We start from the raw sequence: 24,045 nt of genomic DNA, 5'->3' as shown, positions 1-24,045 counted from the left end.
GGGGTTATTACAGTGGTAATGTAATCGGATTTTTGTTTGTTACTTATCTTGTTTTGTTCCTCTTTTTCATCTTTTTTTACTCTCCTTTTGAACTATATGCTAAGCTGAACATGCACCGTAAAAGCACCAAACAGTTCAACAAGTCTATTAAGTTAGAAAAGAGAAACTATACTTTATACAAAAATCGACTAAACATCCCCTCGTCTATATTATACACAAACACAGTTAATAGTTTCACATATTGCACAACATATCGCAACGCTCCTCATAGAATAGGATTCGGAAATATAAGATAAACAGTTTTTGTTATTATTTCAATATATTGCGCAACTTTATTTAATTTCATATGAGTACCTGTCAGATTTATATCTTCATAATAAGGTGAAAATAAACAAAAATAATACATATTTTCTAATTTATTATTATAATAAAAAGTATTTGGTTAACATGTCGCTATGAGAACACAAAGGGTAGTAATCTATAAGAAGCCCCTATATATGGGTACAAATATAGAAAAATAACAAAACAACCTTCAAAAATGAACCATCTCCCGACAAATATATATACAATAATACATTTAAATGAAATATAGAAAAACAGTTAAGATACAGGCAATTGTCCAAAATATGGTATCCGGTCAATGGTTTTCCAAAGAAGATCGTATAAGATCTTAACTGGTGGAATCCATAAGCTTAAGAAGTAGAAAAGATAGTAGTAGAGGAAAAACACAAAAAGCTTGTGTACCACGTACAACCTGAAATAAAAAAATTGAATCTGAAATCCCTTTGAAGACATTTTAAAGAGGTAACTTACACTTTCTGTTGTATTCTACATCTAGGCAAAGAAGATAGCGGCTCTTTCATACAGTATTGCCTAGCACCAAGCACTGATATTTCCAAATAGCTTTCAATTGGGAGAGCGTGGAAATCCATTGGAAACGCTTTTCTATCCCTTTCGTCCATCTTAAAATTATGATTTACTAGTGTTAAAAATTAGTAGTTATTTTCATTATTACCTCATCCCATAAGGCGAGAAATCTTTGGCTGGCAAAGTTCCACTCTCGGACTGTGAAAAACTGCAGTAGCTCGAGGCCTTGGTGGATCTTTTTTTGGATTCTGATCATGCTAAAAGAGATATTAAGTAGGATGTTATCATTATGCATGAAGCAATTACCATCGAAAATAGAGAAATAATGATGGAAGGTGTAGTTTCCTAACTCAAGGCTTGGTTACTCTATATATCAATGTGATTTTTATGTTTCAAGTGATTTTGAGGAAACTCCACGTGATTTAACAGCTTGTGTGTGCTTCAGTCAATAAATAACTTTTATGCATCAATAAAAAAAGCCGAGAAATCAATAGTCTTCGGAAAAAATTAAAAATTTACGTTTTTGTAATTTTTGCTTTCAGGTAATAAAAAAAGCATATATAAATTCCTTGCTGTTATAGATAGAGACCTGATCAAAAAATTGGCACGTGCCACAATCTGTTAAATCAATATTTTTGTATTTGTTTAATAATTCTTATATTTCAGGAGAAATGAACAGTTTTATAGAAAAATCCAAATTTCGCTTTTTTGACAAGTTTTATGTCTCAAGTGATTTTCAAGAGACTCCATCATTTCTTTGCTGTAAGATGTTGAGACATGATTTAAAGAATTGCACGTGCTGCAATCAACAATCAAATATTATGCATCAATAAAAAAAATTGAGATATCAATAGTTTTTACAACAATAAAAAATTTTGTTTTTTGTAATTTTTGCGTTCAGTTGATCCAACCAGTTGAAGAAACCAAATAATTTCTTTTCTGTTATAGATGTAGACTTGATTTAAAATCTGGCATGTGCCGCAATCAAGAAATCAATAGTTTTTTAGAAATATCAAAATTTTATATTTTTGACATTTTTTATGCTTCAAGTGATATTCAAAAGACATAATCATTTCTTCACTGTTAGAGATAGAGAACCTTTATGCAAAAATTAAAAAATCTGCAAAATCAATATTTTTTTACTTTTTTGACAAGTTTCACATTTCAAGAGAAATTAATAGTTTTTTAGAAAAATCAAAAATTTCCCTTTTGTGACAAGTTTTGTGTCTCAAGTGAATTTCAAGAGACTTCATCATTTCTTTAGTGTTAAAGGTTGAGACATGATTTAAAGACTTGCACGTGCCGCATTCAATAAATCTACTTTTATGCAGCAAAAGAAATCAGAAATCAATAATTTTCGCGAAAATTACAAATTTTACTTTTTTGCGTTTAGGTGAACAGAAAAGTACATAATTTTCTTGCTATTATATATAGAAACCTGATTTAAAAACTGGCACGTTTCGCAATCAATAAATCGACTTTTATGTATAAATAAAAAATCTAAAAAATCAATAGTTTTCAAAATTTTCCACTTTTGATAATTTTTAACTTCGAGTGATTTTGAAAAAAAAATTTTTTTACTGATAAAGTTAGAGACGTGATTTAAAAACTGGCACGTGCCGCAATCGGAAAAAATCAGTAGTTCTCGAGAAAAACAAAAATGTATAATACATATTTGGAGTCCTAGAAGTATTTTTTAAGATCCAAATTTGTCATCTCATTTTCAGGTAAGATCATCCACTGAAATAAAAGTTAAAATTAAAGAATCTTTGGAATCTTTGCCTTCATCAGTATTATCTTCAATTATTGATTGCAGAAACTCAAAGGATCTTGATACAATTCAAAATACTTGTTATTCACAAATGAGCCTGATTGCTGTTTTTGATAGTTCTAACCAAATTAGCAGATAAGCTTTGTTAGAAATTTAAAGCCATCCGGAAGACATTATTTAATCAGATTTTGGAAATAATATCTGTTTAGACTATAATTTATTTAGTCGCCGCGCCAGCCGCATGATATAAATTTAATATTTTATTACAGGCGGCATATTAAGTTTTATAAACAGTCTTAGCTTTATAAACAGAGTTATTAGATTTAATTTCTTAAAACCGCTTATTCAATTTCCTTACTAAAGCCGACAAATAGTACAAAGATCCTTCTATAATCAAAAATGCAACGTTTCATTATGTAAGCATTTTACACAGCCACATTCTCCACTCCATCCATATTTTTATATACATTCACACTTTTAACTTCAAGCCAACAGGTCATTAAACAGTATATAACACAAGATTCGGTTAGAATCAGAATTTTACTTTGTAAAATTTTTATTTGTATATTTTATACAACAATAACAGAATTGTACGGTTAGTGCAGTGCTCTATTTCATTCTTCTAATTACACTTATTTACCGAAAAATTGGTGTTTTATTGAAGAAAAAATCACAACCCAGAATACCGTGTGTGGAAAAGCCCATACACAAAACATGGTCCTTCGAGCCAGATAGGCAGATTGGCAGATTGGTGGACAGCAGATAGGTATACATACCTATATTAGGCAGAAGTCACAGGTACATCATACCAAGCAGTCGACAAGGTAAATTTTTTATATATCGCAACACACATCAATTTGAACGCAAGGAAACAAGCAGCATCCGAATCCAGAAAATTCGTCCTTTTTACCAAGCGAAAAAAGGAGATTTTTTTGATTTTGGTTTCAAGCATTTCGATCTTCTCTGGGGTACCAATTGGCAGGCATTGAGACACGCTTTCGACGACGCAGTGAATCTCCGGTTTTTTAGCCGCTCCAGAGGCAGACTAATTTAACGACATTAGGTACTTCACTTCGCTACAGGACTACTTGACGATTCTTCGGCCCACTTTCCGAGTTTAAGTCGTTAATCATTTTTATTTTTTATTTACATTACCTTATTTAACTTTAGGATATATAGGTCAAGAGCGGGAAAAGGTTCATCGACGTCATATATCATAAAAGTTCGAGTAGCACATTATTTTTGAGTAGTACTTGTTGGATAGTGTTACAATCTTTAGTTTATTTACACTTTAATTATTTTTTTTACACAGAAGCATAATTAATTGGTTTTATTTTTGCATTCAAACAATTTTATTGATTTATTTATTTATTTTTTTTCTTTTAATTAACGTTGAATTAATTTATTTTTAACAAAATGCCTGAAACACAAGCATACTCATCAGAGGACTTAAACGTTAAAATTAGAGTTCTCTCTTTAGCACGAAATAGAATTTTTGATGCTCTTTCAAGATTTACAAATTTTGTAAATACATTTTCTGATCCAAATCAAATTGGCCAATTACAGGTCAGGTTAGAACGGCTACAATCATTATGGCCTGAATTTGTATCAGTTCAGGGTGATCTGGAATTATTTGATTCTAAGGATCACTCACAATTTAGGATTGACTTTGAGGATGAATTTTTTGAATCTTCAGGTTTGGCTAAAACTATCATTGATAAACATCTCAGAGATATTCATCAAACACATCAGGAATCCCAGATCGCAGAGTCGATTCCGCAAAATTTCCAAAACGCATAATTGCAATACCATTCAAACCTACCCAAAATTAAACTACCAGAATTTTATGGCTCCTATGAGCTTTGGCTACAATTTTCAGATACTTATAAATCTTTGATACACAATAGTGCATCACTAAGCAATATTGAAAAATTCTGGTACCTTAAATCATGTTTGAAAGGCGATGCTGCCAAACTTCTTCTCTCGTTGGAGGTTATTGAGTCTAATTATTATGTTGCTTGGGATATTTTATGCAAGAGGTATGAAAACAAACGGGTCATAATTCAAGCCCATATGAAATCACTTTTTGAAATTCAGCCAATTAATAAAGAATCTCATATTTTACTCAGAGGTCTTCTTGATGATGCAAATCAACATCTTAGAGCTCTTAAGTCATTAGGCTTACCTGTTGATCAATGGGACTGTTTTATCATATTTCATATAAAATCTAAATTAGACCCTTCTACTAGACGTGAGTGGGAAGATATTTCTTTAAAAATTAATACAGACACGCCTACTACGGATGATTTATTTTCATTTTTAAATAAGCGTTGTCAAATACTAGAAAATATTGCATCTTCCTCAACCTCACATAAATCCGAATTCAAGCCTCAAAACCGCAGTTCAAATCATTCAATAGCTTCCTCAACTTGTTTAAACTGTAAAAAAGATCACTTTATTTTTTCATGTGGTGACTTTTTAAAACTCAGCATCCAAGATAGGTTAGGCAGGATTCGTGCACTTAAAGCTTGCACAAATTGTCTGAAACCAGGTCACTCTGGTAAGGAGTGCCGCAGTACTGCAACATGTAAAAAATGTTCTTTGAAACATAATACTTTGTTGCATTTTCCAAAACCATTTATAGGACAGAAACAAAATCCTAATAATATTCAAGTCGTTTCAGAGTCCAATATGCCTCGAGAGTCCGCTATTAAATCACAAAACCATGATTCCCAAGTTTTATCTGTCATTAATACATCTTTATCATCCAAAACTCAATCTCAATGCATCTTACTTCCTACAGCTTGTATTTTAATTCAAGATAAATACGGTAATGATCACTTTTCTCGAGCTTTGCTTGACAGTGGCTCTCAATTAAATTTTATTACAAGGAGCTTATTTCATAAACTTAAGCTACCAAGATCAAATATAAGTCATTCAGTGGAAGGCTTTGGCAATAATGTGACAAATATACATAAAAGTGTGAAAATAAATTTCAAATCATCAATCAATTCATTTTCTTTAGAAAATGTTGAATGTCTAGTCACAGACAAAATCACAAAGAATTTACCCGATGTATCATTTAGTATGTCAAACATTCAAATTCCTAAAAACATTGTTCTTGCCGATGAAAATTTTAATCAAAATGGACCTATTGACTTATTGATAGGTGCTTCAATTTTTTGGAATTTATTGAGTGTTGGGCAAATCAAATTACAGAATTCCAGCGCTATTGTGCAAAAAACAAAATTAGGGTGGATTGTTTCAGGGCCCATATTACTTAATTTTCTGGAAAATTTTTCCTCCGCGTGCAATTTATTTACATCTAACACATCTGATTTGCAAAATCAATTAGAAGCTTTTTGGAAAATTGAAGAGTGTCAGCCAAGACATTTTTTGTCTAAGGAAGAGCAAGAATGTGAAACCTATTTTGTTGAAACTACCTATAGAAATAATTTGGGAAAATTTGTCGTTAGTTTACCTTTTAAACAAAATCTCGCAAATTTGGGGGATTCAATGACATTGCCCTAAAAAGATTTTATAACATTGAGAAAAAACTTAGTAATAATCCTGATCTCAAATTACAATATCATGCATTCATGAAGGAATATCTTGAACTTAATCACATGACCAAGGTTTCTCATCAATCAACTCATATAAACACAGGGTTTTATCTTCCACACCATGCTGTTCTCAAGGAATCGAGCACTACTACTAAGCTTCGAGTGGTATTTGATGGATCAGCGAAATCAACTAGTGGTTTAGCTCTTAACGACACCTTGAAAGTGGGTGCTAAGATTCAGGATGATTTAATTGATATTATAATTCGTTTTCGAACCTACAGGTATGGGTTCACAGCGGACATAGAAAAAATGTACCGATCAATTTTAGTTCAGGAAAATCACCGATGCTTTCAAAAAATAATTTGGCGTTTTGATCCTTCTCATGAGTTAGCTGAGTATCAGCTAAATACAGTTACTTATGGCACAGCTAGTGCAGCTCATTTAGCTATTCGTTGTCTAAGACAGCTAGCTATCGAGAATCAAGCTCAATTTCCCGTAGCATCTGACAAAATTTTAAAATCATTTTACGTCGATGATTGGCTCTGTGGTTCGAACACAATTCAAGAAGGAAAAGTTCTCATCAAGGAAGTTGACGAAATTTTAAAATCTGCAGGTTTCAATCTTAGAAAATGGTTTGCCTGTGATAATACCCTTCTTAATAACTTTTCAAATTCCCCATTAGAAGCAAAGATTCTTACAGAAAATGACACAACAAAAACATTAGGAATTACGTGGAATGCCAAAGATGATGTTTTTCAGTATACGATCTGTCTTCCTAATATTAATCCAGTAACTAAAAGATCCATTTTGGCAAGTACCTCACAAATTTTCGATCCTATGGGTCTTATTGGTCCTTGCATGGTAAGGGCTAAAATTATTATTCAGTCTTTATGGCAATTAGGCCTTAATTGGGATGAAAGTGTTCCAATGGATCTACATCAAACCTGGATCAGCTTTTGTGAGCAAATTTGTTTAATAAATCAGATTAAAATTCCTAGGCAAATCTTTTGTCTAAATTATAATTCAGTGGAATTTCACGGTTTTAGTGATGCTTCGCAAAAGGCTTACGGAGCTTGTTGCTACCTTAAATCATGCAATAATTCTGGGGATGTAGTAGTGCGACTTATTTGTGCTAAATCTAGAATTGCGCCATTAAAAACTTTGTCCTTACCACGCTTAGAATTATGTGGTGCTTTGCTACTCATAAGGCTATCTTCAAAGGTATTAAATGCTATTCAACATGTCAAAATAAATCATTCTTATTTTTGGACTGATTCTAGTATAGTTTTATCATGGTTAGCTTTAGAACCCAGTCAATTAAATACTTTTGTCGCTAACAGAATATCAGAAATACAACAGTCCAGTACTCTTTCCCAATGGCGTCATGTATCAACCCAACAAAATCCTGCTGATAGATATCCAGAGGATTAGACCCAGATACATTAAAAAATTGCAAACTTTGGTGGTTTGGTCCTGAATTCTTACAACATGAAGAACAAACATGGCCCTATTTACATTCTAATATTTCATCGAATGTTCCAGAGGTGAAACAAAATACTCAAACCGTCTTAACCACATTTGAAAGTAACATCACTTTTATTAATAATTTTTCATCTTATACAAGGCTTCAAAGGGTCATTTCCTTTTGTTTAAGATTTATTTATAATTCAAAAACCAAATCAAAGGGTTTACGTTACTATAGTCTTCTATCTAAGCAAGAACTAATAAATGCTACTATTACCGTATGTAAATTAATTCAAAATCATTATTTTGCTTATGAACTCAAATGTCTTAAAGCATCTTTACCTTTAAAAGGGAAAAGTAAAATTTTACGCTTAAATCCTTTTATCGATTCTAATGGCTTGTTGAGAGTTGGAGGTCGATTGAAGTTTTCAAATTTAGATTTTAATGGTAAACATCCTATCTTAATTCCTAGTGACTGTCATTTCACAACTTTAATTATACGATATGAACATCTGAGGCATTTACATGCTGGTGCTCAAACAACATTGTCAGCTATAAGATCAAATTTTTGGCTTATTAATGGTCGTCATGTCGTTCAAAAAATTCTTCGTCAATGCATTATTTGCTTTCGTGCAAATCCAATACCTGCATGCAATCAAATGGGCGAATTACCTAAGGATCGGGTTATCCCTCAAGGACCTTTTATTTCTACTGGCATTGATTTTGCTGGTCCTTTCCTTGTAAAAGATGGTAAAACCAAAAACAGAATTACGGTCAAATGTTACCTTTGTATTTTTGTATGTTTTGCAACAAAGGCCACACACTTCGAACTGTCAGCTGATTTATCATCAGAGTCATTCCTCAATTGCTTAAAAAGATTTATTTCTCGAAGAGGCATTTGTTTTAATATTTATACAGACAATGGTACTAACTTTGTTGGTGCTGAGCGTGAATTAAAAGACACTATTAAAAAATTAATACAAGGATCAAATTTTAAAGAATTTCTAGAAATCAATCAAATAACTTGGCATTTTTCACCACCATATGGTCCTAATTTTGGAGGGCTATGGGAGGCATGTGTCAAGTCAGCTAAATTTCATTTAAAGAGAATTGTAGGAAACGCACACTTAACTTATGAATCGCTTTTAACTGTCTTTATTCAAATTGAAGCCATATTAAATTCAAGACCATTGGTACCTCTTTCTAGTGATCCCAATGATCTAGCGGCTTTAACACCTGGGCATTTCTTAATCGGGCAAAAATTAACAGCATTACCTCAAACGGATATAATAAATATACCAGATAATAGACTATCGATCTATCAGCGTATTTAACAACAAGTACAACATTTTTGGCGTCGATGGTCTCTTAGTTACCTAAATACTTTGCAGGAAAGGTCCAAATGGGGCACTCAATTTCCTAGTATTAAAGTAGGGACACTAGTATTAATAAAGGACGATAACACAGCTCCATTATTTTGTAAGCTAGGTCGTGTAGTAGAGTGTTTTCCCGGTAAAGATAATATAGTGCGTGTAGTGAACATTCGTACAAACAACGGTATTTTGAAACGAGCTATTACTAAGATTTGTGCTTTACCCATAGACCATAAGTAGTGGTATAATAAGTTCTTATACTTAATTTTAAGATTAATATTTTAGCATTAGCTCTTTTTATTCTTTAGTTTATAAGATTTTCACCGCATTCAAAATATTGAATTGCAATTTGTTAATTATAATATTCGTAATGTACATTATTTCAATTCAGTTTTTACATATATATTTTTTTTAACATTATTATTTGTTAGTTGGTTTTTTGTACTAAGGTTGTTTTATCATTATTTTATTTGATTTTTAATTTTTTTTTGAAAGTTAACCCTTTCAAAGGGGGCGGTATGTTTAGACTATAATTTATTTAGTCGCCGCGCCAGCCGCATGATATAAATTTAATATTTTATTACAGGCGGCATATTAAGTTTTATAAACAGTCTTAGCTTTATAAACAGAGTTATTAGATTTAATTTCTTAAAACCGCTTATTCAATTTCCTTACTAAAGCCGACAAATAGTACAAAGATCCTTCTATAATCAAAAATGCAACGTTTCATTATGTAAGCATTTTACACAGCCACATTCTCCACTCCATCCATATTTTTATATACATTCACACTTTTAACTTCAGGCCAACAGGTCATTAAACAGTATATAACACAAGATTCGGTTAGAATCAGAATTTTACTTTGTAAAATTTTTATTTGTATATTTTATACAACAATAACAAAATTGTACGGTTAGTGCAGTGCTCTATTTCATTCTTCTAATTACACTTATTTACCGAAAAATTGGTGTTTTATTGAAGAAAAAATCACAACCCAGAATACCGTGTGTGGAAAAGCCCATACACAAAACAATATCTTAATTGAATGAGCAACAACAAAATGATTAGTTACTTAAATTATCCAAATAAAAAATGAGAATTTGGATCTTATCATTCATTCAGCAACTGCTCAAATCAAATTTAAGCTTTTTTTACCATTGAATCGCCGTCTTCAATAAGCTTGTCATATTTTAACCCAACAATATTACAAATTGCCTTACTATTATAGTTCTTACTGCTAGATGACTTGGTAAGGACAGTAAGATTGATACAAGTTGGGAAGACTTATTTCCTCTTTAATAATGACAAGGAAGCAGATCTTTAGTTCCAATATCTCTCAGAAAAAATCAGTTAACTCAATCATCTCAATAAGCTTATGACCTCAATAAGCTTAGATCCAGCTGAACCATATAAAGGTGTGTATGATTCAATGTGTCATCACTTACTCCAACTTCAGGAATACGAAACTGCTCATAGAAGATTATCTTCAAACCAGAGTTATGACAAACTGGGAACAACTCACAGAAAGCGGAACTGGGTTGAAAGAAATGAAGCGAATCGAGGTGTTAAAGTATTGAGAGGACATATGGTCTAACTTTTAAACTCTTTACGAATTACCAGAATTCATCATCTCCCAAACATACAGTTTCATGAGTTTAAATAAATAAAACCTGAACGCAAACTACGTTTTCATATGCCTCTTTCACGACTTACTATAGGTTAACCAGACTGATTACAAACTGAAAGTATCGAATGTTTTTGCCCATTGTTTAACTTACAATCTCTTTTGCCTAATGAGTAACATTATAAAATCAATCAGCAATGCCGGTAACCAATGCATGAAAATACAGCAAATCGTGTGCATTATCTTGGAGGCCCTGATGTCACCATCCGGATACCAAACTTGCATTTCGAATGGGTTGGCGTACACTATGTCACGCCCCTTATCGATTATTTCGCCCATAGTTATCCTTATGACACCGTCTTGGGTTAGGTTGTACACTGGTACTTCTTCTGACCTACAAATTTTTTGGCTGAAAATTTGGTTGATATCAATAAGATGAACTAAATACCGTTTTTCGCTTCCAAGCTTGTATGCGATAACGATACTAGCATTAATAGCGAAATCAACTGGGATAACTTGAGCTTTATTAGATCCGATGCAATGCATGGACCGTAGCACTCCCTTACCAGCAGCGACCAAAAGCCCCATGGGGCCATTTAGGCTGTCCACCCATCCTGGTACTGGTTCCAGAGCAGCTGGACATACTGCAAAAAACAATTAGGTTAATTTAGCATGTTAATATCTATTTGGTGCAAAACGATATCGTTATATCAGGACTCTAACAACCTTGGATGCTGACTACTGGTTTCCATCTTTTTGGGATCTAATCAGGTTAGCGAATATGTTTGTTGCAGGACAAGCTTTTTGAATCTTGGTATGGAAGTTTGAGGAAACTTTCTTATTCTAAGATGCTTCTATTTCTTCATTAGTGTACTTGAAGGGATATAAGTGAAGGGGATTATGTAAAATTGGATAAAAAATTTGGTTACAAAAGAAAGCTGTCTATGTACAAGCCCATACAGTCTATAGTCTGACTAGTCTATATAGACTATATAGACAGTCTATATTGAGGACAGGCTACGAATTAAAAAAATCTTTTTAACAGACAAGACCAGCAGATTCTTCAAAACCACTCCAACGAGGTTAAGGTCAAGCAGTGACGAGGCATGGTAAAAACCAAAGGTACTGCAATGTATGAAGTATGTTGGCAAGTATTAAAAGTCTTAATGAAGGAAAATAAGCGAATTCTTTAAATCCAGTCCAAGGAGATCAAAGAACCGTTAAAAAGTAAAGAGAATGTTAAAATAGAGATGTCAAAACGATTCATTATTCGTTAAGACTCCTTGCTTGAAGTATGGTCGTAATTAATAAAAATCTAGATAAAAAAGGACCAACAGATCTAGAGTTGAAAAGCAGAAACAACACATTTCCAAATATCTTTAGAGACCAGTGAAACAGAGTAGTTTCAGAACAATATTTCGTTAATGATGCTTTGTAGAGTCTTTAAAAAATAATATTCATTAAACGCAATAAAAGAATAAGGCAATGGATAACTGGAAATACCATGAGAATCTAATGTACTTTAAGATATGATAGTTGAGAAACATTCAAATTTTTGAGGAAGAAGCCACTCCAAGAAGAACAGAAATGTTGTGACGAGTAAGGTAAAATAAGTGCAGAACCATTAAACTAATATTGGGTTAATGATAAAACATCTTCAAGGAGAACAAAAAAGTATTAATAAGGCAGTGGCATTGCTCTCGTAACTCTTTCCAAATCATGAGGCACTATGATAGAAAACTGGATGAAATCGGTAAAAATAGGTAGTTGGTTAGCTCTCTTACACTATCATGTAAGGAAGCAGCTTGGCAATTGACAACTACAGTTGATATATGGAGTGCGTAATCTTAAATTTTGGATATTGAGAAATTTTAGCATAAATAACATCCTTACATCTTTTCTAACAAAGGAAGGGCCTAAAAAACTTAAAGGAACTATTTCGAGGAGTGACACCGAGTTTTAAATTAACTTTGGAGTTGACCAAAAATTCAAAGGTGTTAGAAATAGAAGTTGTGGAGAGGCTTTGGACACATAACTTTATTTGTCTAGCGATAAACACTATTTGCAAAAATAACAGAGAAGCAGGAACAAGGCATTGGATAATGAACTTGAGGACCAGGATGATTTAATATACCTCAAGATATATTGGTTGATACTTGGGGAAGCGTTGAAAATATTGATGATGAAGCCACTTTAAGAAAAACAGCTAAGCAGTGACGAGAAAACGAATAAGGTAAAATGAGTAAAATAAGTGTAGGATCATAAGACTAATATTTGGATGATGACGAAAACATCTTCAAGGAAAACAAGAAAGTATTAATAAGGCAATGAAAAAAAAAAGAAATAAGCTACGAGCATGGCATTTGTTCTTGTGGCTCGCTTTGGAATGTGATAGGAGTTGGTGTCTGTGATTGTGCGTAATCTTTATTTTGGCTGGTTGGATCTTAAGCTAAATTTTTATAGTGTCATGGAATTCTAGCAAAAATAAGGTCCTTCCATTTTGTCTAGCAAAGGAAGCCTGGAAAACTTAAAGAATCTATTTCGAGGAGAAAGGTTTTAAGCTAATTTTTATTTAGAAGTTATCTGATCAAAAAACTATTGAGTTATTTATCCAACAAATTTAAAGGCTTTAGAAACCAAAATTGTAGAAAGTCATACAACTCAATTTGCCTATTGATAAAGACTATTTAAGCAGGCCAAAATTACTGCAAGGAGTACACTGAAACAGTGACAAGTCAAGTGATAAAAGACTAGTAGAACTATTTAGCAAATTCCAAGATTTTCTAAAGAACAATAAAACCAGCGCAGATCTTGTACATCAATATTTGATACTCAAGTTGATTTTTAAGAAGAATAGAGAAGCAGGAACAACGTAATGGGTAAAAACTTTAAGAGGATCATTTAATGTACCTCAGAATATATTGGTTGATTCTTAGGAAAGCACTGAAAACCTTGATGATGAAGCCACTTCAAGGAGAACACAGCAGTGACGAGAAAACGAATATAAGATAATAAGTTCAGAACCAGTAAACTAATATTTAGGCTAGCATTAAGGTTTAGGTTTAGCAGTTGCTCTCCTGGATCGTTTTGGAATGTTGTTTTAATAATTGGGGCACTCTTGCAGAAAACTGGATCGAGTTGGCGGAAATAGATGATTTCTTAAACAACCAAAAAGATAAAGAACCTGAGGTACCATGACACTCTAATAAAACTCAGGAGAAACTGACTAACGGATTCTCTAAAAACAACAAAGTCGAAGTGTCAAGACCACTTAGAAAGAACCAGTAAACCAGTTGATATTTAGTAGATTCTTCAAACCCATCATCCCAGTCTTAATCTTTACAGGGTCGAGGAATTCCAGGAGTTGGTATAGTTTTATCCTTTGAGGATTTCAGTGGTGCCATGGAATTATGCAGACCTATTACATCTTATCATTCTGTGATAATAACTGATTTGCGCTACATTCTCTTCCTACATATATTACCTAGCGAACCTTAAGAAGATTATTTTGACATACCTACTGCAGGTCTTATAATACAAACTGGAATATGATCTTTCTCATTGGCCACAAGTGATTCGGCCAACCTTTTGCTATAAGTATAAGTGTTCGGGTGTGGCTCTATAATTTTCTTCGTTGCCACCTCTAGGGCATCAGGTTTCATCCATCTGACGATATCAATCACCTCCCTGGGGTTGTCTTTGAACTCGTACACCTAACAAAAATCCATTACTATTATTCTTAGGAGAGTTAAGGTTAGCAGTTACCCTTTCTTCAAAAACTTCAATATCAGCTGAACAATAGGCGGTACTAAAATGACAAAAGGCATCCAGTTTCTTCATCTGCTTGGCGATGTCAAGAACGTAAACAGTACCAGAAGTGTTTTGCTCAACAGCATCTTTTAGAGTGGCTTCCAGTTTCAGTGTGGCTGCCATGTGGAATATCACCGAGACATTTTCAATTAGTTGCTTCAGATCTGAACTGCTTAGGCCAAGTCCTTCGGTGTAAAGGTCTCCAGGTAACGGAATGATTTTTTGTATGGCCGATGGGTCTTTTTGTCTAAGGCGATCAAATACCTACAAAAAAAAAAAGACTTTGAAGAACTTTCAAAGCTTTAAGAGGGCTAAAAAGACTTACTGGAAGTTTCCACATGTCCTCAACCCTCTGATGCGGAGTCCTTCCTCTCTTTCCTCTTAATAAAATGTAAATATTTTTGATTCCATCACAGGTATAAAGGAGTTTTTCTACCATGACTTTTCCCATGAAACCGCTGCCTCCAGTAATGAAGACGCTCCGGTTATCGTACCATGCAGCTATTTTACTTCTTTCGTGGGATTCCATATTGGTGAAAGCTAAAAAGGGAATATAATTTAAATAAGTGTTACATAATAAAATTATTTGCTTAATGCACCCAATTATTTCGGTCAAACATACGCCTTCTCATGCATAGAAAAACCTGCTTTTAGCGGCATTTAAGATAAAATATACTCGATCATGATTATGGACCTCTATCTATTATACAAGGGCTCACTTTCCCATTGGCCCCAATTGTACCAGTAGTTATTACATAATAAGCTGTCTTAGACCGTACCATAGCAAAAGTGGTTCTTACTAAGATTGCAATTTTCTCTTCTTGGGTAAAATAAGAGGTTTCAGCATCTTCCGCCAACGAGTATATATAGGTAATATCTTATTATGCGAGGTCAGGTACTCCTATTAGTCGAATAATTTATGTTCTTGTTCTTGTCATATATATATGCTTAGATAAGAAGAAAATTTTCCGTTTGATATATACAGTAACAGCATAAGTTTTATATAAGGAAAAGTCAAGTTATTTTCAAGAAAACTGCTTTTTAAGCCATTAAAAAAACCTACTTTAACTGGATGAAATAGATTATAATCAATGATTATTTGAACTGCCTGCAGAAAGTGACTATAATTAATTTGAAGACTTAAAAAAATTAATCAGAGAAGCTGAAATTCGCCTCAATTAAAATGAAAAAAATGCATTACTTGCAAGAAAACTGCCTCTTATGAAATACAAAACTGACTTTAATTGCTCGGAAGGAGAATAGAAAGTGTCTAGGTTTTGCCTTGGTTTGAGAGTAAAAACTATCTGGAGGAGATGAATCTAACTGCCCAGCAATATTCTTATATATGATGGATCAAGTTCCAAAGTATACAATCTCGTCATTTTAACAAAAATGAGATAGATGTCACATCACATATATTTTTTGTCCCTGAGTTAAAATAAATTATTATTTGGTACCAAAAATAGTAATTTCCTATGTATTTTGCGGTAAGAAAATGGTGGATTTAATTCCAAATCATACAACTCCGAAGTTGTCAATTAAGGCAAAACGTACTATCTCCAATACAAATCAAATACAGTAATTTTCAAATTTCGCAAAGTGAGCAATATTTGTTTGGAGGTTAAGACCCGAATTTATTTTCAGTAGTATTATTTTGTAGTATTTAGATCGTATTTATTCGCATTAATTAATAAAACTGAAAATACGGAAGTTAACATAACACGTGTATGAAATGAGGAATCAGTGACAAAAGTTACTCTAGGCATGTTTTTAATAATAAATATAATTTGGGTTTTCCGCACGAATGTGTCTTTTATATCCCTACAATTAACGGAAAAAATAAAAAGTTCCAGTGGCCAAAATATTAAGGCTAATTTATTAACCGAAGAAAAATTTTTCCAAAATGATGGCTTAATTTTATTTTGCTATTTTACGAAAAAGAATTTGGTATGATTATTCTCTCGTTGCTTCAACTGCCTGGAAGAAGAACAAAAAGTGACCACATTTACTTTAGTGGAAATGAATGTAACTGCCTATCAACATTCTTGTATACTCCTTCCAGAAAGTTGAAGTTAATGTTGAATTAAACTTGAAAGACTAACTGAAATTGAGAATCAAGTTTTTTATTAAGGAAGTTACTTTTTGAAAAACACTCAATTACTTTAACTTACTGGGCAAGCTAAACGAAACTGGGGTCAAAAAAATAAAGCATCTTTTAAATACCTGGGATAAATAAAAATTAATTTAAGTAATTGGAAGAAGAATTAACTGATACTAAATTTAATGATTCTGTAGTAAATTTCTGTTACTAGAACTGTTTATTATCATTTTCTACTACTATACTAATTTTTTTTCTTAAAAGGAGTTTTTCTTAAAAAAAACTGGTTTTTAAAAAATAACAATCTCTTCAATTACCTAAAAAATGCACAAAATAAATTCAGCTACTTAAATTTTCCAAGCAGTTGAAGCTATTTTACCTTGTTTAGGAGAGTTTTAATAATTTTTAAAAGTTTATCCATGTTTTTTGTTGCTTCCCAGTCCAATATACTTATTATATTTTTATAAATCATTTGTCAAGGCAGTTGAATATATTTTCAGTCATCCTTACTTTATTTTAGATATTTGATACAGATTTAAATGTTTCCACAGACATTGTTAATAACTGTTTCCCAGTTTGATCTGTTATGTGTATTTTTCCAGGCCGTTGAAGTTATTTTAACAATTTTCCAGAGAGCTTAGGAAACTTCTTTTTCTCCATTTAAAACTATCGGTATTTTCAGTTTTTCCAGGAACATTTTAAATTATTTTTTGCTAGTTAAAGACTCGTAATTTTTTCTTGGCAATTTAGAGTCATTTCCACACAATTAAAGTCATAGAGCAATCAGAGCTATTCAAAGTGCATCTAGTTAATGACGAGGTAAAATTATATACAGAGTGGCCATTTGAAAACGAAACAGAGCCTATTTTGGGTCCCTTAGAAGATTTGCGAAAAAATCCTCGGACCCGTCAATTTTTGATTCAAGGGGGAAACATTTTTTTGCTAGTTTCGCCCACCTGAGGGCAAAGCCCTAGCGGGGGTGACAAGGGCCCCCAAAATTTTAAATGGAACAGGGGGTCGAGTGATACCTTATTTTGAAGGTATTTTTATGTGGATTATAACCCTAAAGTTTTAAATCGTTACTATTTGCCTAGTCGATACAGGGGCTAATAAAAGTTACAAAAAAATGTTAAAAAGTATAATTTTAAATAAAGGGCTTAAAGATAAAATCAATCAAGTAAATGTTCAAAATGCTGGCCTTCGACTTCCATACAATAATACAGGTTTTGTTCAAACCTTTCCCGTACATTTTGCAAAATTTCTGGGGTGATTTGACGACATTCATCAATTATTCTTTGTCGCAAATGGTTTAGCGATGTTGGCTGACTAGCATAAATTTTAGTTTTAAAATAACCCCATAAAAAAAATCTAACGGGCTTAAGTCCGGGGAACGAGGAGGCCATTCAATAGCTCCTCTTCTTCCAATCCATTGTCCTGGAAACGTTTGGTCCAAATATTGACGAACCCTTGCAGCATAGTGGGGTGGCGCCCCATCTTGCTGAAATACTAGACGATTTTCCAAGTACTCATTGTTATTTTCTAGTATCTCCACTAATGCTGGATGAATTGTATTTTCTAATAACTCCAGGTACATCTCTCCTGTTAAATTGCCAGGTAAAAAAAGGGGTCTACGATGTTTACCAAAAATGCCAGCCCAAACATTTAATTTTTCAGGATGTTGTGTATGCACCTCACGAAATATTCTGGGATTTGAATCAGCCCAATAGCGACAGTTCTGACGATTCACAGTACCGTTTAGGAAAAAGGAGCATTCGTCAGAAAAACATACATTAAATAGAAAGTGTGGATCATTGGCGGCTTGTTCAGATATAGTTTCACAAAATTGTACTCTACATCAAAATTGTCTTCGTTTAGTTCTTGTACGAGATGCATTTTGTACGGATGAAACTTGTTTTTTTTTAATATCTTCTGAATGCTGCTTCTCTTAATACCAGACACGGTTGATAACTTCCTGGTGCTCAGTGTAGGCTCTTGCACAATATGGCCTAAAATAGCTACTTCTGAAGCTTCATTCACCATTGGATTATCCATTTCGCGCTTTTTATTAGCCACAGACCCAGTTTCCCTATATTTTTGAACCAATTACAAAAGGTACAAAGTACCGTTCACAATGTAGGAGAACAAAATTTTTGTATTTATTTAACTGCTAAATTTACAAGCATTTTTTTTCATAAAAAATGTTGACATGTTTTTGTAACTTTTATTAGCCCCTGTATCGACTAGGCAAATAGTAACGATTTAAAACTTTAGGGTTATAATCCACATAAAAATACCTTCAAAATAAGGAATCACTCGACCCCCTGTTCCATTTAAAATTTTGGATGCCCTTGTCACCCCCGCTAGGGCTTTGCCCCCCTTTTGCCCCCCTTTTTTTGGCTAGTTGAGCCCCCCTGAGGGCTCAACTAGCAAAAAAATGGTTCCCCTTTGAATCAAAAATTGACTGGTCCGAGGATTTTTTTGCAAATGTTCTGAGGGACTCAAAATAGGCTCTGTTTCGTTTTCAAATGGCCACCCTGTATAATTTCCATAAAAAAACAACAGAAAATAAATATAATTGTTTTAAAAATTATCCAGAGTAGCTGAAATTAGTTCTAATTGAAATTAAAAAAAATATTTGTTATCATCTTTAGACCTATATTAAACTTTTCAAGACAAAATTTCCATTAATTCTAGGCAGTTTATTAATTAAATTTGAATTAACTAAAATTTAGGAATATTCAAGTATTTGGTTATTAGTGGCCTAAAGAATTATATACGTTAAATAAGAATACTTTTTTTTCTTAAATCTCGATACTGTTAATACCTTGCGGCTTTTTTATTTTTCTCTTAGTTACTTTAATAAATATTTATTAACTTAATTTAATAGATGGATTTAACTGCGTGGAAAATTAATTGTGTTTTTATCGAAGAAACTTTTTTTTTCAAAAACTACTCTACTCTTCCAGGCAGCTAAAGTCTGAATTTAAATTGACGAATAAAGTTTCTTTCAAAAAAAACCTTTTAATAAATACAAAAATTACTTCAATTGCCTGAAAGAAGAGCAGAAAATTACCACATTTGCTTTAAAGAGTTAAAAACATATCCAGTGGAGATGAATTAAATTGCCTGGCAAATTATTTGTGTACTCTTTCAGGCAGTTGAAGTTCTAATTGAAATTGAAGAATGAAGTCGGTTTTAAGAAATCTGCTGCTGAAAATTGTTACAACAGCATAGAAGAATAGCAGAAATCAAATACATTTGCTTTGAGTAGTTGATAAACTACTTAAAGAAATTATTTTAATCCTGCATAACATTTTTGTGTATTAATCGAGGCAGTTGAGTTTGAATTAAATTAGAAAAATCAAAATGAAATTGAGGGATCAAGTAAACTACTTTCTAAGATACAAACAATTACTTAACTGCTTGGAATAACAGAAAATACTTAATTGGGAGAAGTTTCGAACATATAAATATAGGACATTGTTGTTACTATCTGCCAAAAAATTATAAAAAAATTAAATGGCTTTAGAGAAAATTGGCTACTAAAATTATAATAAAATAACTTTAACTGCCTGTAATATGCTTTATATGTCTTCTATAGTTGTTTATAGGTCTTAAATTGCCTGAAATAAATAGATCAATAAATTTAACTTAGAAAAAGTTAAAGGGAGAAGTGAACTGCCTGGAATTAAGAGTAATACCAATTTATTTTTATTTAAATTTAAAATATTTAGAGAATTTTACTATAGCTGTTTAATCACATTTCTGTGCCTGGACTAAATAAAAAAAACCAAATGTATTTGCCTGAAAATAATAAAAAACTAGGTACTACATTAACATTGATTTGTCTTAGCACTTAGAGGAATTTAGTGTAACTGTCAGAAAACATTTGTGTTTCCTTGTGTATCAAAATTGCACTGCCTGAAAAAAAAGAACTGCCAGGAGGTAACTTTTAGTACCAGAGGAATTGCTTGATAAAATTTTTGTAAATTCTTCCAGACAGCTGATGTCCTAGTTGAGAAACCTACAGGTGGTCAGGTACAATTATGTCACTATATCAGATGTTCAAATAAAAATCAAACTGGTAATGTTGCTTAAAGATGCACATAGCAAACATTAAGTAACACCCAAGTGGACGATAGAGATTTTTTGCAATAAAAAACCGAAAAAAGCAATTCAACACAGGCGTCGATTGCAACACGCGCTGTTTACTCATAATTAAACAGTTAGACTGGTATTCGCTCCTTATTTAACGAGCACCCAAAGTACCTTCCTATAGGCGTAAGCACCCAAAGTACCTTCCTATAGGCGTAATATGGTACAAGATGTAGTAAGTGAACCATAATACGGAAAAGTACCGTGCATTGCATCACAATGTAATCAAGCGACAAATTTTATACGAATTCGAATCGGGTTGTGCATTCTAAATTTTTTGTAAAGTGTTCAATATTTACAAAGTTTATTATTGTAATTTTTTTTTTCATTATTGTTTTTATTTTTCTTCTTAATAATTTTGTTTTTATTGATAGAAATTATTAATATATTCCTATATATTTTATATGAATATATTCCTTCTTTCACTCTTTTCTTCATGTTCAAGAAGATTAGAAATGTTTTAATTTTTTTTGTGTCTCTTTCATTCTTTTCGCTATTTTTGATATTGTTCTCAATATGTTAAGTTTTTTTAAAGATATTTCATCATAAATACTTAATTAATAAAATACTTATATATTATCATAAATACCATTTTTTCTTGATAAATTTAAATTGTCTTAAAGCTACCGAACGAATTAGCGTATAGGCAGAAATTAATTTTAAGACGATTAGGATAGGGCGGAATTTGGATTTTATTCAATTAACATTATGTGTACCTGTACCACATACACACTGTATTCATATATATTTATAAAAAATGCCAAACGTCGTGGGTCTTCAGCTGTTTCATACTATCATCAGTAAATCTTTCTCATTTTCTCTGTGTACACTCAATAAGCATAATCCTATAAAAAAAAGTTTAATATGAATCAATAAAGCATATTGTCAATTAAAATTATCCCTGATTTTTTTACACTCAGACGATTTTCAACTATCTTATTCAATGTTTCTCAATGTACTAAATGTCCTTGGGATCGAACTTATTGTACAAGGTAATGCGATAGCAATGTGTAGAGCTAATCTTGCAACTGGATGATATCACAAATGGTGATATCACAATTCTCTCCTATGAAGACCGTTTTGAATCTCTGTTATTTAACATAATAGCATTTTAACATATGTTTAACATGTAAATGAAGTAAAGAATATACTGGTAAGCCTTCTTTCTAGTGAAGCTATAAATAAGGGATGAGAAGCGACTTTTTCCAAAATTGGACGTCATCAGATGCAGAATGATTCGAGCGATGATTTTGACAGTTCTAGTTCTTCGCAGTTCCAATACAAAGTTTTTTTTAAGATTTTTAAACCCAAAATAATTATAGCCATTTTCTGTTCATACTTTTCCCCTTCACATTTTCCATATTTTTTTTCCTTATTTAAATTTTTTGCTTTTGCAGTCTTTATCTTATACTTATTATTGTTTTTGTTATTTTTCTTTACAACAATTTTAATCTTTCTTTTCTTCTTTTCCTTCAATAAAAATTAGATATTTTTTCATTCTTTATATTCTTTATTTTTATTTTTTTTGCAGATATACACATATACATGTTTTTAGAATTATTACTAATACGAACCATTTTTCTTCAAAAAAATTAAAATTGCCTAAAACTGCCTAAATAAACTAAAAAATTATTGGTAAAAATTGATTAAACTCTTTGGAAATAACGTGTAAATGGTTTAAAAGTATTAATTACAACTTTAACAGACTTAAACACAACTAAAAATGCTTTTGGAAAAAATAAAAAATAGCTTTCACTGTCCAAAAAAATGAAGAATTGAAAATACCATTGCAAAAACTATGCATAATTTAACATGCGATAGAAAAAGACTTTAATATTAAGGGGTAATAAAATTTAAAAAAAAAAATCCAAATCTCCACTGTATGTTAAAAACTTTCATTTGCTCGATGCGTTTCGGCTATTGCCATTGTCAAGAGCAGTCTTGTCACTATCTAAAAAGGTTAAAAAAAATAAGATTAAAAATAAAAATAAAAGATAACTAAGGACAAAACTTACGCCACTCTCATTACATTACATGAGACAATAGGGGCACTAATATCTAAATAAAACACTTAATTATAACATCACACATAAACAATAAGAATATAAAATGGTACTGTATATAGTTAAAATTACTCAAAACTAGCCGCTATCAACAGGTGTGATAAGTGGTCGAGCAAATTAAAGTTAAACATGCAGTAAAGATTTGGATTTTTTTAAATTTTCTTACCCTTAATTATATGACACTCCACCCTGAAGAATACCTTAACTCTGATTTTCCCAAAAAAATTAACTGGTTAAATAGACTGAAAAAAATAACACAAAAATACTCTTGAAAATTCAAAATTTTACTTTAACTCCCTGGACGAACTATAAAAATTACTTAAACTCTCTAGAAAGATCAAAAAAAATATTTTTTCACGCAGTCTCATTTATTTTTCCTTTCTTTCAACTTGAAAAAAAGTATTTCTAGAAAGCAGTTTCTGTTAGAAAAACCTTGATTTTTGTTTACTTTTTAATTAAACCTTCAACTATCTGAAACAATAGACAAAAATTTTGCCAGACAATTAAGTCATTCTCTGGATAATTTTTAAACCTTCAAAATACATACGTTTTCTGCCCATACTTTTCCCTTTCACCTTTTCGTTGAAAAATTCGTTGCTTTTGTTGCCTCTCTTTCAATTTTGTTTTTGTTTTTATTATTCTTCTTAATATGTTAATTTTTTAACAGAATTTTTTTTTTTCTCCTTTTCCTTCTTCACCTTCAATAAAAATCATATTTTTTTTTGATTTGGTAGTTTCTCCTTCTTTCTTGATGCTATCTGTGTTATTATTCTCAATATATTCTTATATAGATAACTTACTTGTATATCTATTTTTTCTAGAAAAAAAATTGCAATTGCCTAAAAATTATTAAAGGTTCAACGGCTTGGAATTTTGTCAAGCAGACGCAATTATCTGAAAAAATACACCCAAATTTTGCCATCACCCTCTCTCTATAATTTTTAAACTATTTAAGTAATTTTCTGTTATTTCCAAGTAATTAAAATCATTATTAATTTGTATCCAGGCAGTTGATATAATCTTTGGTATTTCTTCCAGGTAGTAGTCCTTAAAACCAGTTTTTGAAAACTCTTTTACTTTTAGAATACCCAACAAAAATATTTATTTTAATCTAACATTTCTAATTTATGGCTGATTGATATCCCTCTTTGTTAGTATCTCCATCTTCTTGGTCTTCTTTTTCCGGTACATAATCATTAGCTTCTGATTTTATTGACTCGAACACACTTTTGTATCAATTTTTTGAGTCTTAAAAGA

At 31.9% G+C, this 24,045-nt stretch overlaps 1 protein-coding gene across 1 annotated transcript in view; it reads right to left on the bottom strand.

The window, feature by feature from the left end:
* Window positions 1-401: 401 nt before the first annotated feature.
* LOC126735726 (putative fatty acyl-CoA reductase CG5065) overlaps window positions 402-24,045 on the bottom strand; it is a 44,419-nt gene continuing 20,775 nt past the window's right edge. Inside the window, exons 2-9 of the mRNA XM_050439812.1 lie at window positions 14,798-15,012; window positions 14,428-14,736; window positions 14,180-14,375; window positions 11,111-11,306; window positions 10,817-11,056; window positions 1,016-1,124; window positions 814-962; window positions 402-754 (exon numbers count right to left, since the gene is read on the bottom strand). Coding sequence (XP_050295769.1) covers window positions 601-754; window positions 814-962; window positions 1,016-1,124; window positions 10,817-11,056; window positions 11,111-11,306; window positions 14,180-14,375; window positions 14,428-14,736; window positions 14,798-15,001 — 1,557 coding nt within the window. The 5' untranslated portion in view covers window positions 15,002-15,012 and the 3' untranslated portion in view covers window positions 402-600. The remainder of the gene's footprint in view (window positions 755-813; window positions 963-1,015; window positions 1,125-10,816; window positions 11,057-11,110; window positions 11,307-14,179; window positions 14,376-14,427; window positions 14,737-14,797; window positions 15,013-24,045) is intronic.

This window comes from Anthonomus grandis, chromosome 4 (genome assembly GCF_022605725.1).
Source record: "Anthonomus grandis grandis chromosome 4, icAntGran1.3, whole genome shotgun sequence".
NCBI classification, from domain to species: Eukaryota; Metazoa; Arthropoda; class Insecta; order Coleoptera; family Curculionidae; genus Anthonomus; species Anthonomus grandis.
Note: the sequence above shows the minus strand (reverse complement) of the source record. Positions and strands in the feature narration are given on the sequence as shown.